This window comes from Citrus clementina, unplaced genomic scaffold (assembly GCF_000493195.1).
Source record: "Citrus clementina cultivar Clemenules unplaced genomic scaffold, Citrus_clementina_v1.0 scaffold_5, whole genome shotgun sequence".
NCBI classification, from domain to species: Eukaryota; Viridiplantae; Streptophyta; class Magnoliopsida; order Sapindales; family Rutaceae; genus Citrus; species Citrus x clementina.
The window spans coordinates 4477508-4491635 of NW_006262201.1; the positions used below are offsets into that span (position 1 = coordinate 4477508).

The 14128-nt window shown below is 33.1% G+C and overlaps 2 protein-coding genes across 2 annotated transcripts; both read right to left on the bottom strand.

Annotated features, from left to right (window-relative positions):
• Positions 1-2001: 2001 nt before the first annotated feature.
• On the bottom strand, positions 2002-6527 carry LOC18043187 (putative inactive cadmium/zinc-transporting ATPase HMA3). Its single transcript, XM_024183377.1, has 9 exons — positions 6316-6527; positions 4919-5176; positions 4743-4840; positions 4173-4428; positions 3951-4088; positions 3443-3770; positions 3154-3356; positions 2843-3045; positions 2002-2745 (listed from the first exon to the last, which is right to left on the bottom strand). Exons 1-9 carry the CDS (start codon positions 6494-6496, stop codon positions 2002-2004), a joined length of 2409 nt encoding a protein of 802 aa, XP_024039145.1. The 5' UTR covers positions 6497-6527.
• Positions 6528-9700: 3173 nt separating this feature from the next.
• LOC18043188 (ent-kaurene oxidase, chloroplastic) lies at positions 9701-12674 on the bottom strand. Its single transcript, XM_006431525.2, has 7 exons — positions 12413-12674; positions 12158-12321; positions 11488-11646; positions 11233-11373; positions 10731-11147; positions 10428-10622; positions 9701-10330 (listed from the first exon to the last, which is right to left on the bottom strand). Exons 1-7 carry the CDS (start codon positions 12570-12572, stop codon positions 10016-10018), a joined length of 1551 nt encoding a protein of 516 aa, XP_006431588.1. The 5' UTR covers positions 12573-12674; the 3' UTR covers positions 9701-10015.
• Positions 12675-14128: the final 1454 nt, after the last annotated feature.

The window sequence follows — 14128 nt, forward strand, 5'->3', positions numbered from 1 at the left end:
TTTGAAGTTCTTAATGGTCATCAAATCGTCCATATATTTGATTTTTCCTAGACCACGCAAAGAAATGCAATACAATTATTGGGCCAGATAATAATAATGTTCTGTTTGTGTTTTGTATGCGAACTGCAATTGTGGTGTTGTAGCTGCTGCAAAATTAAAAAAAAAAAAGTTATTTATTAAATTATAATTTGGTAAACATTATTTTTAATAAAATAGTGAAAGTAATATAGATTTTTTGCCAAATATCTAGCTACGTGGTAAAATTAGCTCAATCTTTTGTTGTGAAAGCACAATGATAAACATTAATATCAATCGAAGGCTAAATTAAAATTGTTTAGAGAAATTTCACAGCTAATATTAAGATCGAGTTAAAAAAAATATAATCCTATTTGCAAACTTGAAACTGCATGGGAAAGTATTCATTCTATTCACACCTTTAAAATTCACATATTTAAGATGACTTACGGTGTATAGGTATTTTCTATATGATTGTTGTTTATAAAAATAAAAGCACGATTATATATTTGTGTTTAGTTTTCAAATATTTTTTGAGATATTGGAGTAAATTAATAACAAATTGTACGAGATATAATATACTCCCTGGTCCTAATTCGTTCTCGTCATTCTTAGCAATGCGTAACTTGAATTCTTCCTTCAATTTGGCAGGATTCAGTATTGCTCAATTTTAAAAATCGTCAAAATTTTTACTATTCATTTTTTGAGATTTTCTTAATAATATTAAATTTTCATTTTAAGTGGGGATGACAATGGGTTAGCTATGGTGTAAGATATCAATTGTGTATTCTCTTTATTAGTTCTTATATGATGTAGGTTTAAATAGATGTAAATCAGGATTCTCATATAGAAATGGAAATACTCATTCCTATCCCCTATAAAAATTAAGGAAAAAAAAAGCAGTTTCAGATTGATGGTATAATTTACAAAAATAATAAAACTACTGTGATGGATTAAAAGATAAAAAACTAAAAAAGCAATGTTTATATTTCTTAGGCTAGCAACGAGTCTTGTTTGAAAGGTTTCGTGTCGCATTCTTATTGTATCGTGTTAAATTACATATACCAAAACCCATCCATTAATTTATTTGGGTCAAAAATACAAATCCGAACCCATTGATTACCATTATCATGTTATTGAAACCAATTCATTTAACCCACCCTTCTTGCTAAATTTAAAATTATTATTTAAAATATTTTTATATATTTTTAGTTTAAAACACAAATAAAAATTTACAAAATACTCTTAAAAATATAATACCAAAAAAAAAATTAATATTCATCATGTTTAACATTATCGAATAATATAGTCCACAAAATTATATAATTATTAAATAAGAATACTTGTCTAAAATTAAAATAAAAAGTAATTTGATTTTCTTTAAAAATTTATAATTTAAAATTATTATAATTTCAATATTAAGTGTTAATGAACCGTGTGAAATGAATTTTGATACTTAAATGCAAATTCGGCTCCTCATTGAATGGGTTTTGATGGGATGATTCAGTAATGACCCAACCTAACAAATGTCGACCTGACAACAGTTTTAATGGTGTGGGTTTGTATTGTGTAAGTGGGTCATATGAAATTTTACTAGGCCTAATATTTCTAGTCTAAATTTTATATTTGGCTTTAGTTTTTAATAAGCTACTAACCTCAACAAAAAAACAACTAAATAATATAAATTCTCAAAAGTCAAAGCGAGTATGAAAAATTATATCAGTATCGGCCCCTTTGCAACCAAGGGGCTGGGGTTAAATCCAATAAATTTCTTTAAAATAGAAAAAAATTGGCTTCAAATGAATATTTTGACACAATTATGTTGTAGCAATATATTGTCACTTTTAACTTATTTCGATAATTAACCATAAATTTTGTTTTCTTAGAACAGTTTGTTTCCTTATTGCCAATAATCTTATTGGAATAAAATATTTTTTTAAAAACAAATTATTCAGATTTGAAAAGAGAAAAAACTACCTAAGTTTCCTAAGCCGTAACACCAGCCTCTATATCACAACATTGATCACCACATTTCTTTACCTTACCGCCCCTTGCAACTCGTTTATTTTCCCCTTGGCTTCCAGTTGAACTTGTGCTTCTATCTTTCCTGCATGAGCTCGAGCTCAAACAACAAGGACTGGAACCGGTCTGGCTGTGCAAACTTGTTGATGCCGTGTCTTTAGCAGACGTCGCCTCACAGCATCTGCTTCTGCAGTTCTTCACATTAAGTGCTTCTTTAGCTTCATCTTTCTTGCACGACAAGGAAAAGGTCCCGTACTTGGATTTCGAAAACCCTCCTTCCTCCTCTGGGTTATTTTTCAGAAGCAACATGCTGTTCAAGATCACAATCAAGCATGTCCCAACATCAGTGAGAACTGCTGCCCACACTAGCGGGTAGCCTGCAATTGCCAATGCGAGGACAGCACCTTTAACGGTGACTGAAAGAGTGACATTCTGAATGAGTTTTGTTGAAGCTTTTCTTGCTAGCTTGATAGCTTTTGGTATTTTCCGAATGTCGTTTGACATTAGTATTACATGTCCTGTCTCCATGGCTAGTGCTGAACCTGAAATCCCCATTGAGATGCCAATATCAGCTGCTGCTAAAGCAGGGGCATCATTGATGCCATCTCCAACCATGGCTGTTGTTCCATCTTTCTTCAACAACTCAACTAATTCTGCCTTGTGTTGAGGTAGAAGCTCTGCATAGACCATGTCGAATGCATGATCCAACTACCAAAAAAAAGAAATTCTTCTCTTGTTAATTTAATTTTAAGTTCAAGCTTAGATTATGTCAAATAATAACATGGATATTATTAGCCATGCACACCTGATCTTGTGCATACAAGGCTGCTGCATGGCTATCACCGGTGAGGATGAAACTTTTAATGCCTAATGATTTGAGATCTTTAATCGCTTCCAGAGCCCCAGACCGACAAGAATCTGAGAGGCTAAATGTTCCAACTGGAGTTGCTCCTAAGTACACATACCCTCTTGTCTTTCCTCCCGTACATTTGGCTTCTACAATTGAATCTGAAATTTCAACCTTTAGTGATATGAAACAAGCCCCCAACTAAAGTTTTATTTATTTTTTCTCTCCCCCTTAAAGCTTTTAAAAATAGAGCTATTGAAGCCTCTTACCTTTACTGCAACCAGTTCTCGGACCAATTCTCCTGTTTCCTATGTAAATTTCATTTCCATGGATTTTCCCAAAAATTCCTTCTCCTGGGAAATTTTGGAAATCCTCCACATTTTCAGGCACTGGCTCAATAGCTAATGACCTTGCATAATCAACTAATGCAGCCGCCATTGGATGACTAGATTTGCTCTCAATACTTGAAACCCTGCAAATAATCCCAAAATCAGTGACTCTAGCTTTGAAGAAACACAGAAATTTATCTACTCTGAAATGTGTGAGAGCTAAGTGTACCAATACAACAATGTGCCGAGGCTAACATCATCACAGATAGATTGAAAATCTGTCACAGTAAATTCTCCCCTTGTTACTGTCCCAGTTTTATCGAATGCCACCATCTTAACTTTCGCAAGAGTTTCAAGATAATTGCCACCCTTGACCAGAAGTCCGGTTGTCGCAGCTTTGGAAAGTGCACAGAAAATCACAACTGGTGTTGAGAGAATAAGTGCACATGGGCATGTGCTAACGAGAACAACTATTGCCAAGTACAACCAGTGCCTCACATTGGGGACTCCCACAGCAGCAGGAATCACAGCAAAAGCTACTGATATCAACAAGACCGCTGAGAGAAAAATAAAAAAATAGTGTGAAAAGTTCCTGAAGAAGCTTCAGTTTGCTTGGACAAATTTCCTAATCATGGCTATGCAGTTTAGAGATCATGTCACCTTATCCATTAGGATTCCAGAGTTTCTTATTCTAGCTTTAAAATGAACATAGGAAGGATACAAAAACGGAAACTAACCTGGGATGTAGTACTTTGCAAAGCTTTCTATAAATGTTTGAGCTCGTGACTTCTTTTTGTGAGACTCTTCTACTAGTGCTGCCATTCTTGAGACCACACAGTCTTTTGCTAATGCAGTAGTTTTTATACTGATATAACCTGAGAAAGATGAGATACATACACAAGCAGTCAAATCTCTTGATTGTAACATTGATGAAGATATTAAAGTGTGAAAGAACTAACCGTCCAAATTGATGGTGCCAGCCCAAACAGGAGAATCTTGTTCTTTGACAACAGGGAACGACTCTCCGGTCAGTGTTTTCTCATCCACCTCACATTTACCTTCAACAACAATTCCATCAATGGGAATTACTTCGCCGGCCCTGACGGCAAGGATTGTATTCACCTTCACTGTATTCACATCAACTTGGTCCCCAGTTTCGGCAGTTATGGCCTTCTGAGGAGCCATGCTTGTCAAAGATGACATGGCGGCCATAGCCTATGAATTATATACAAAATTCAAATTTCAGAACAGCTATTGAAGATACAAATGATGAATGATGTAGGACCAGAAATAGAGAGGAGAAATAAGAAAATAATAGAATGGTTGCAGATTGCTTTCAGAACTTAAAGAGGGCAAGATCCATTTTCTAGCTGTAAGTTGTTTCCAAACAACAATACCAAACATTTTCTATCCTCTTCCCTCCCCCTCCCCTCACCCCTCAACAAAAAAAAAAAAAAAAAACCTCGGAAACAGAAAATCAAATGATACCAAACAAACAGGCACGTTGACAGAGAAAGATGGAACCAGACCTTGTAGCTTGCTACCGACTCAAGCCACTGAGAAATAGAGAATAAAAAGACAATAGAACCAGCTTCCACATAATCTCCAAGAGCAAGAGTTCCCACAGCTGCACATTACCAAACAAAATATGAAAAAAATAGTAACCCTTTCTTCAATTTGAAATGACGAAATTCAGGAGGATTACCTGCCATCAGAACAAGAACATTTATATTAAGAGTGAGGCTCTTAATTGATGCTACGCTTCTAACTAATATTGCAGGGACTCCAAAGATGACTGCAGCGACAGCCAAAGATTGCAATGGATAATAAATATATCCTAGAAATGATAGTGCAAGTAACAATCCCGAAGCCATGACTGATGGGGCGGGCCACTTCTTCTGAGATTTCATTTTCCCCTCTGGTCTAACAGTAGCCTCCAGCCTTGCCTTATTCAGTGCCTCAACTGGCATTAAACCACAAAAGATTTCGTATCAATACTCACAATAACATCACTTTTGACTCAAATACTTGTAAGCATACTTGGGAGCATTTACAAGTGGCAAATTCTATATAGCTTAATTGTCCTTCCTACTAATTACAACAGTCATGCCCAATGCTATAGACATATCCCCAAGTTGTGTCAACCTTGTAAATAATAAAATTTGGCTAAGAAATATCTAACTATGATTTCTAGTTCCCTTTAGAGGAGCACGTTTAAGCCATCACTTATAGTACATGCATTAGTTTGGGGAAAAAAATAGAGTTATTTAATTTCATTCCGCACGAAAGAGACATGGAAGAGTCCCTATATCAGACCAGGAGAACATTAAAGTCCAAATGGACAAATGGTGTGCTCACACTTCAGTCCTAAAAGTGCAATAGACTAAGACAGAATCACTTATAATTAAGTTTTTTGAAAAAAATTCATCAGTACTACCATCGATAATAGTTATGTAGAAACTAATTAGTGGACTTTTAGTAATTTAAATGAGTAAAAAATTCAGGAAAAGAAGTTTAAAGTGTAACATAAATAATAACATTGTCCATTTAATACACCGAAAAAAAAAATAACATTGTCCATAGTAATGGGCTGATACGTCATGTCAGGGTTGTGGCCATATGTTTTATAATTTCATGCGTGCATTGCATTTGTAACCATATATGGTGAATATTTAGTTACATGATATTTTTTATTCTATAATTATCAATAAAAAATATAATGTAAGAGCAATACTAAATATTCAATAAGTAAATTTAAATTTGAGTCTCAATTGACGTGACATTCATTTTTTGAATGACAATTAAGTAACTGTATAAGTTATAAAATTCATCTGAATAACACATAGTATTAAAACTTAAATGTTAGAATCCTTAATATTACTGATAGTACAATAGCCCATGAGAAACCACTAGTGACAACTAGTAAACATGTTAATCCCAAAGGTAGCCCAGGACATATAAACTTCAATTCTCATGCAATACAAAAATCCAAAAAAAAGTAAATTAATGATTGAAAAGAGTAATAAAGTATCCATTTGTGCTAATATTGCTTCATTTGCAGTATATTTAATTAGTTCTTATTTATGGCAGCACAACACATACCAATTTTGGTCTCGGAAATGCGTCGGGTATCATGAACTACGATCACCGTTTTCGTTGGCACAATCACCGAAATCTCTTCAACTCCATCAAGTGAATTCATAATCCTCTCAACAAGTGGAACCTCTGACGAACAGCACAAACCCAACACCTCAAAATAATTTTTCTTTAACCTTTCAGCCATGAAAGAACAAAATATCGAGAATATCAGACAATCTTTGATATAAGTTATCAGAAGACGAAGAAGAAGAAGAATACTGATGGAAAGGTCAGAGCTTTATTCTGTGTCTTATTTACTTGTTCTATGTATATTTTAAATTTTTATTTATGGGGCTGGCAAACTTTGCCTGCTACAGTTGAGAGGGAATTCAACTGTATACTCTTTAATTTATTCAAATTTGTTAATATTTTAACATGGAAGTCCGTGTATTTCTATTTATTAATAAAATAATTTCAAGGATTTGAAGAAATAGGCATCCCGGTCTGATGATTGTGTTTTATATTAATCTTTCTTGTTTGTCGTAACTTCGTAATTTATACGAGTGATGTGATGATTTGGATTGGTGTTTCGTGTTAAGGAAATATGTAATAATATTTTTAATTGTTATGAAAGAGACTTGCTTATTAATTGTGTCAAGAATCTTAAACACTAATTTGAATTTTGTACAATTATTAAAAAAATTAAAGAGTTATTATCATTACCAATTAAGAAATGAAATTACAAAACTTAAAGAGTTATTATCATTACCAATTATAATGAGATAATAAAATAGAAAATAAAAATATTTACTTATAGTTATCAATTATTATATATACACAATAAAAAAAAAATATTATGCATACATATTTTATGAATGTGTAAATAAATTTTATTCAACATTATATCTATTTTGATCATTTGCATTCTTACTGTATTTTAACACTAAAATTTTCTTAATATTTAATATGGCTGTTTTTAAAATTTACAATACTTTTAAAAATAAATTTTACTAAACATTGAACTAATTCTCTTCACAGTTAACTGTTTCAACAACACAGCTAACATCAATTATTTTAAAAATTATATCATTACCAGCCCTAAATACATTTTGAGGGACTTACAGTACTATAAGTTCAAACTCTCATCAATTTTAGTTTAAATATCATTATATAATTGCTAAAATAGAATAAATATAACAAACGTGTCAATACAATATTAGTCATATATATCAAATTCAGATTTTATTTTTTGCACAAAGAAAGCTATTTCCTTAAAGCAATGAAATTTTAAAGAAAAAAAATCCACATATGCTAGAATATGTTTTTCTATCACATTAGATATTTGTTTAGATATACAGATAAATCATTGAGTTGATACTAATGGAAAATAATACAAAATTCTTAGTTTTTAATTTTCACTTTGGCAATGAGCAACTAGTTCAAAAAAAATTATGTAAAATAACTAGTGCAACACTCGAAATCTAACACATGTGGAGCACTTGACAAAGAAGAAGGTTACTAACGAATTATAATGCTTACAACACAATCTTAAATTGAAATAACTCAAATTTTATTCAAATCAAACCAAAATAAATATCCGTGAAACAACTCCAATATTAATATTATCTCCTAATTTCAAATATATATATAAATAAAAATCTCCAAAGATAAGCATAACTTGCAATAAGCTACTATATCTACAAAAATAAATGATGAAGGATGCACTGTCAACTTAGTAAATAAAATCATTTCCAATACACTAGATTTATGGGGTGCCAAAATATTTGCAAGCCTTTTTATCAAAATATACATTAAAAACATAAGTTCTACAAAATAAAATATTATAATAGAAAGACATAAATTCATAAGTGATTCAGATATCAAAAGCATAATTAATCATAAAAATAAATCGTTCAACTTACATACACAGAAAACAAAAGGTTAGCTTATATTACATAGTGTCACCTATACTCTCAGTGATCCTGCCAGAAACAAAATCATAATAAGAATAGCATGGCGATAGTCAGAATAGAAATTTCGTGTTGGTCAGAATATAAATCAGAATGAAAATCAGAATAACTATGGATAATGAGCCAAAACATCTAAATTCATTTTCATATGTAACGACTTGAACATGGTACTTTATATTATATGTGGCATTTTACGACAAGCTAATCCTCGAAAGGTGGCCCCGATACAACTTTAAGAGGTGGCCTCTACACAAGTTTCTGTAAATAATCTTAACCGAATATGTGAACAAAACATTCATATCGGATTCATAAAAGGTCATGCCAATGATTTATGCTTGCAAAACAAGTTTCATTCTAACATTTTATAGGTAATTTCATAAAAGATAATTATTTAGTAAAATAAATTAAACATTTAAATTCATTTACAATATTTTGTTAAAATCTTGGAAATAGTATAATTTTCAAATTTGAAAAAATTTAAATAAATGGACTCACTTTGGACCCAAAAAGAGGTGTAGAGTAAATGAGTAATAATAATAAACCCACCAAACTCATCGGAAAAATGAAAATAATAATAATAATAATAAAGGTAACAAGATATATTTGTAGTTTTGTACCAATACGACAACACTTTTATTAATAACCGCAATAATTGTTTTTAAGTCGATCTTAAAATATTAGTAGTGAAATTTCATCTAACAATTTAATAAATTTGTTGTTTATGGAAATTAAAACGAAAATGATAGTTAAACTCTCAATCATTATTTTTAAAAAATTTCGAAATCTCTCAAATCCTGTTTTATCTGCATTACATATGAAGTAATTAGAAAAAGAAAAGTAGATGAAATAACAAATTAATTAACTGTAATAATAATATAGGATGCATACAAATTGACTAGTACTGTAAATGAAAGGCTACTCTTTTATGGCAATAAGCATTTTATTTAAAAGTGGAAATTTCTTTCCAATAAATTATGGGCCAGCATGAGTTAGGTGCTTAATGGAACTCAAAATTTCTAATAAATATTTACAAAAATACATTATATTTTGATCAATCTTACATCTGAAGGAAATTAATGGTTTGCTTCTATAAATGGAAAATATTTACAAACAAATTTAGGACTTGTCTATTGGACCTTAGGGGCCATGGCCCGTGGGTGCAATAAGCCTTTTAGTATTGTCAGTAATAATCACAAGCCTGAGAGTGGCTTTAAGACTTCAGTTTCTGCTAAAGCTTGAACAGAGACTTTAAAATTCTTCAATTTTGTGTCAGATTATGCTAAATACCAATGTTTGAAGGTAGTGTTTTATTTTTTATACGTACATACATACAAACATACATACATACATACATATAAATATATATAATTTGAAGGTAATTATTATTATTATTACTAGAATTTTGTGGGAGCACTCTTTTATAGTGCAGCCGAGATAATTTGAATGAAAAGAGAGTGGTTTATCATTTACAATCTAAATAATGGGCGGTTCCATAGTTTTATATGTAGTCATTTCATGCACTGAATATTCAAAAGTTTCTATTCCCTGATTAAGAAGAAGTCGGCGTGATTGAGCGGCAGATATCATACAGGATATAAGCCTTGTTATTGTATACATATACTAGAACAGTAGAAATGCAGTAACTCTCAATGTTGTCACACATTATGGAGATAAAGAGGCTTCAAGTCTTCAGTTTTTGGTAAGTAGTGGAGGAGATGAGGAAAAGTGACGATCGTATCAGGGTCTTCCCTATATTAATTAGGCCTAAGCCTTATGATTGCACGCAAAGGATGTAGCTTGTGAGTAGTGTAGCCAACAGTATCAACACTTTCTTCCTCGCCATCTCTCAGATTCCACTTGAATTCCTGCACCAGCCTACCTATTGCTGTGCAAGCTATCAAACTTGCCTGAAGAGAACCTGCGCACACCCTCTTTCCTGCTCCAAAGGCCATTGTCTTGTACAAATCTGCAGGGTCGTTTTGCCCATCAAGAAATCTCTCGGGTTTCCACTCCTCTGGGTTTTCCCACTGTTTCTTGTCCATGTTGCATCCGTATATGTTTATTGCAATCTGTGTATGCAACATAAATTAAAGTTAACATCTAACAATGCAGACACCATTAGTAGGAACCACAAAGATTTCAAAGGAAACTAAGCTAAACAACAACCTCACTTCCAGCAGGAATGAAGTATCCTCCTATTTCGGTATCTTCATGTGCAAATCTTAAAGGAACTATTGGAGCTGGACTGTACTTTCTCAGAGTTTCATGGAAAACAGCTCCCAAGTAAGGAACCTGTGCTATGTTTTCCTCCGTAAACTTGTTTGACCCACAAACTGATTGAATCTCCTGAAATAGACGGTCCTGTAGTGTGTGTATATGTATATAGAAGGAACATCAATATATGCAAAAAATTTTGAACAGGTAGCAAAGATCAAAATTCATGGAGAGACTAGCGATTGATTAATTAACCTGTCGCATTGGATCTTTTGCGAGCTCATACATGGCCCATTCTGTTGTAACCAAAGTAGTATCTGATGTCTCGATGATAGGCTCCCAGAGCAGCATGCTTATTTGTTGCTCTGTAAGTGATTTTACTTCTGACAACAAGTAATCAACATAACAATTCAGCTCCTGTCCTAAAGCAATTCTGCTTTTGGCCTCACTGATGAGGGCATCCATTACTGCTTGCCTGCGGGTACACAATCTCTGAATTTTCATTTCCACGCCTTTATTAGGAACCCATCTTAGATAAGGGAAGAAGTCTCTCCAGTCCACCTCAATTGCTCCCTCCATTATGTCAAGCACTAAAATTTTAAATATCTCATCTTTTGACAATGTGGTACGGAGCTCCTTCACATAAATTGATTCCACAACCTTTCCCACAGCCTGAAAATGCAAAATGCTTTAATTATCTATGTATTTAGTCAAAGATAAGAGATGAATTTCCAACAAAAGATCACAGCTAGGTCACCTGCTTCATTGACACTGCAAAAAGTTCAGACTCATAAATTTTCCTGAAATTCACTAGTTGTAGAGGGTTGTCCTTGATGTGAGCATGAAATTGGGTTGAAATATTTTCCATCATTGTGTCTCTATGGATTCGATGTCGCTTCTGAATAACACACATACAGAGAGTACACATCATTAGTTTCGGCAGTACAAAATAGCCATACAACATATAAAGGGACACGGTGAAAGCACGAGAAAGTTGGATTAGCCGATTAACCTGAGCATTTCCACCCAAAACATTTGTGAGTAAACATCGTTTAGCCATTTTGTGTATTGCAACCATACACTTATTAGATGTGAGGATCTTCAGGGCATTTGATAGCTTCCTTGTTGAAATGGATGGATATCTGGTGGATGGATATCTGGTCACCATGGCCTGGAAGAACAAACAATAAATTAAAACATTTTAATCATTGATTGATTGATTTCTCTTCTATGTGCCCCTGTATCAGTAACTAACTAAAGCTACATGAATATATAAATTAATTAATGACAAGCAAACTGGACATTTAGTGAATTAGACATCTTGATTGTCAGCCTAACGACCTAACTAAAGGGATTCATCTGCAGCTCACTCAAACTTACACCCGAGCGGTTAAGTTGCTAAACATTAACAGCTTAAACATGTTATATACTAATAATTGTACATCTCGGGCCCAACAATTAAGTAGATATTATTAGTTTTGGTAACATAGTCAGTCACAGTTTTGTTCTGGACTTTTTTACTTGAAACGCATCTACTTAGTTAAGACAGTTCATGCCTTATAAAATAGTTCAGTTCAGAAACTGACTCGCTAGCGAATTGTGATGTTACGTTAACAATTTCACCTGATGACAAAATTGAATCTATAGTTTGAGTGTTAAAAGTATAGAACCAGAATGCCTGCCTCTTTAGCAACATCAGCGGAGTTGAGAACAATCATAGTAGAAGCGCCAGTCTTGATAGAGTAAATTGATCCATACACCTCTGCCCACCTTGTGAAAGTCATGTGTGGTTTCTTCTCTTTCAACTGTAACAGATTTCCTATAAGAGGTAGCCTTCCTGGAACCTCTGCACACAACTCCCCAACGACAACCCATTGATCATTTAAATTAATCAATCAAGAACAAAGAACTGAAGAGAAGAAACCATGTATACATACCTGGAACAGGCGGAAGATTAACGGCTAATTCCATCCTCTGCCTAGAGATGAACCTTCGGATGAAGAACAGGAAGAAAAACACAGAGAGAGTACCAAGAGCAATGGAAGTAGCAAAGGGTACTGCTTGAAATGATTGAATGATGTACTCTTTGGCGGCCATTGTTTTTTATTTTCTCTACTGAAATCTAGTGAAAGAAGTCCGAGATTCTATAGAATGAAATGCTCAAGGCATAACTTGAGTATTTATAATCATGATTACACACCTGGGTTGTTGAATTGGAATGTTATATTTTCAAGAAACATTTAGCTAGAGTACAAGTAGAATTGACCTGTCATGTGTCAGAGAGAGACGACCGAATTATGGCCTGTCTCTGAGTCTAAATTAGCCTTGTTGGTGCTGTTTTTCATAAGCGTTTTGCAGGAAGGATTCCCTTTTGGCGTTTACCAATATGGAAGGGTCCAAACAATTATGTTAGTCGTGTGGATAGTGCCAAATGGGGCGTGGAATTATGCAAAGGAATTAAGAGAGTTCAGATAAATTCGTCACTGCCGTGCATCTGCTGTTGCAGCTCCGTGCTATCCACGCCTTCAACATAGGTGGAGTCGATAATACGTTACTTATAGGTCAATTATCTTTAAATAATGATAGATTTTTTTTTCCCCTCGTACATTAGTGAGAGTAGATTTCTGAATAAAGCTCAAGAGACCTCTTGGATTGAACTAAAATAAATGTCTAAATTTAGAATCCTAGTATATTGCGGATCAATATTTATTGCTTAAAGAAACTCAAATTTTTGAAGAAATATTTGCGAAAATACAATGTATTTTGATCGATCTTTACATGATAAGGAAATTAATTGTTTGCTTCTATAAATGGAATCTCCACCACGCCGTAAAAATATTGGACTTGTCTAGTGGACCTTAAAGTGGCCCATGGGTGAAATGAGTCTTTTACTATTGTCGGCAACACTAACAAGTAAGAATGTTGAAGTAATTAAATATATATATATCTTTAAGATATATTAATTTTTATAATTCATTGGACTTCCATGCTAAATGCCAATAATCCGAAGGTGTTTATTATATTTATCTATTGAGATATCAATTTATCATGCGTGTTGGGGAAAAAATTATCATAAGCATTGTAACTTTTTATAGAAATATTATATTTTAATTTACTGATATTTTATAGGAATTCTATCGAGAGCGTAGATAGATTCTTTTATAATGCAGCCTAGATAATATTAAAAAAAATAAAAAAATGATTTAGAAAATGATTTACAATTTACCATCCCAATAATGGGTGATTTTTACACAGTCTACTAATATTCAAAATATGAACGCCACCAAAGAAAATAAGTTTCCATTATCCCATTAAAGAAGTTGTAAGCGTGATTGGGCTGCGCTCTAAAATTATAGCCATAATTTCATTTTCATGTTGTGAGACAATCATTTTTTCTTTTGACTTGACCAAGATATTGTGCCGCTGTGGAATATGCTCTTGTGCGTATAGCTCACTCAGTTTTTCTGTCGTTACTTTTTTATATTGCAGTCACTCAACCACACAGCATGTGTTGTTGGAATGTAATGCTTTGAGCATGAAAAGATTGACTGCATTTTGGATTTGATGTCTTGAGGGGGTGCGTTTATAGTGGATATCCAAAAGAATGCCTAAACATTTGATTCTTTTTAGAGCATGTAAAGAAGAGATAATAA

What these genes read in the sequence shown, in the direction of transcription:
- LOC18043187 (XM_024183377.1), bottom strand. Translation starts at nt 6,496, where the DNA reads ATGGCTGAAAGGTTAAAGAAAAATTATTTTGAGGTGTTGGGTTTGTGC. An exon ending in CATTTCCGAGACCAAAATTG is followed by an intron (nt 5,177 to 6,315) that starts GTATGTGTTGTG and finishes GTTTAATGCCAG; the next exon opens with TTGAGGCACTGAATAAGGCA. An exon ending in GAGAACTGGTTGCAGTAAAG is followed by an intron (nt 3,046 to 3,153) that starts GTAAGAGGCTTC and finishes TTGAAATTTCAG; the next exon opens with ATTCAATTGTAGAAGCCAAA.
- LOC18043188 (XM_006431525.2), bottom strand. Translation starts at nt 12,572, where the DNA reads ATGGCCGCCAAAGAGTACATCATTCAATCATTTCAAGCAGTACCCTTT. An exon ending in CCGCTGATGTTGCTAAAGAG is followed by an intron (nt 11,647 to 12,157) that starts GCAGGCATTCTG and finishes TTGTTCTTCCAG; the next exon opens with GCCATGGTGACCAGATATCC. An exon ending in TCATTCCTGCTGGAAGTGAG is followed by an intron (nt 10,331 to 10,427) that starts GTTGTTGTTTAG and finishes TTGCATACACAG; the next exon opens with ATTGCAATAAACATATACGG.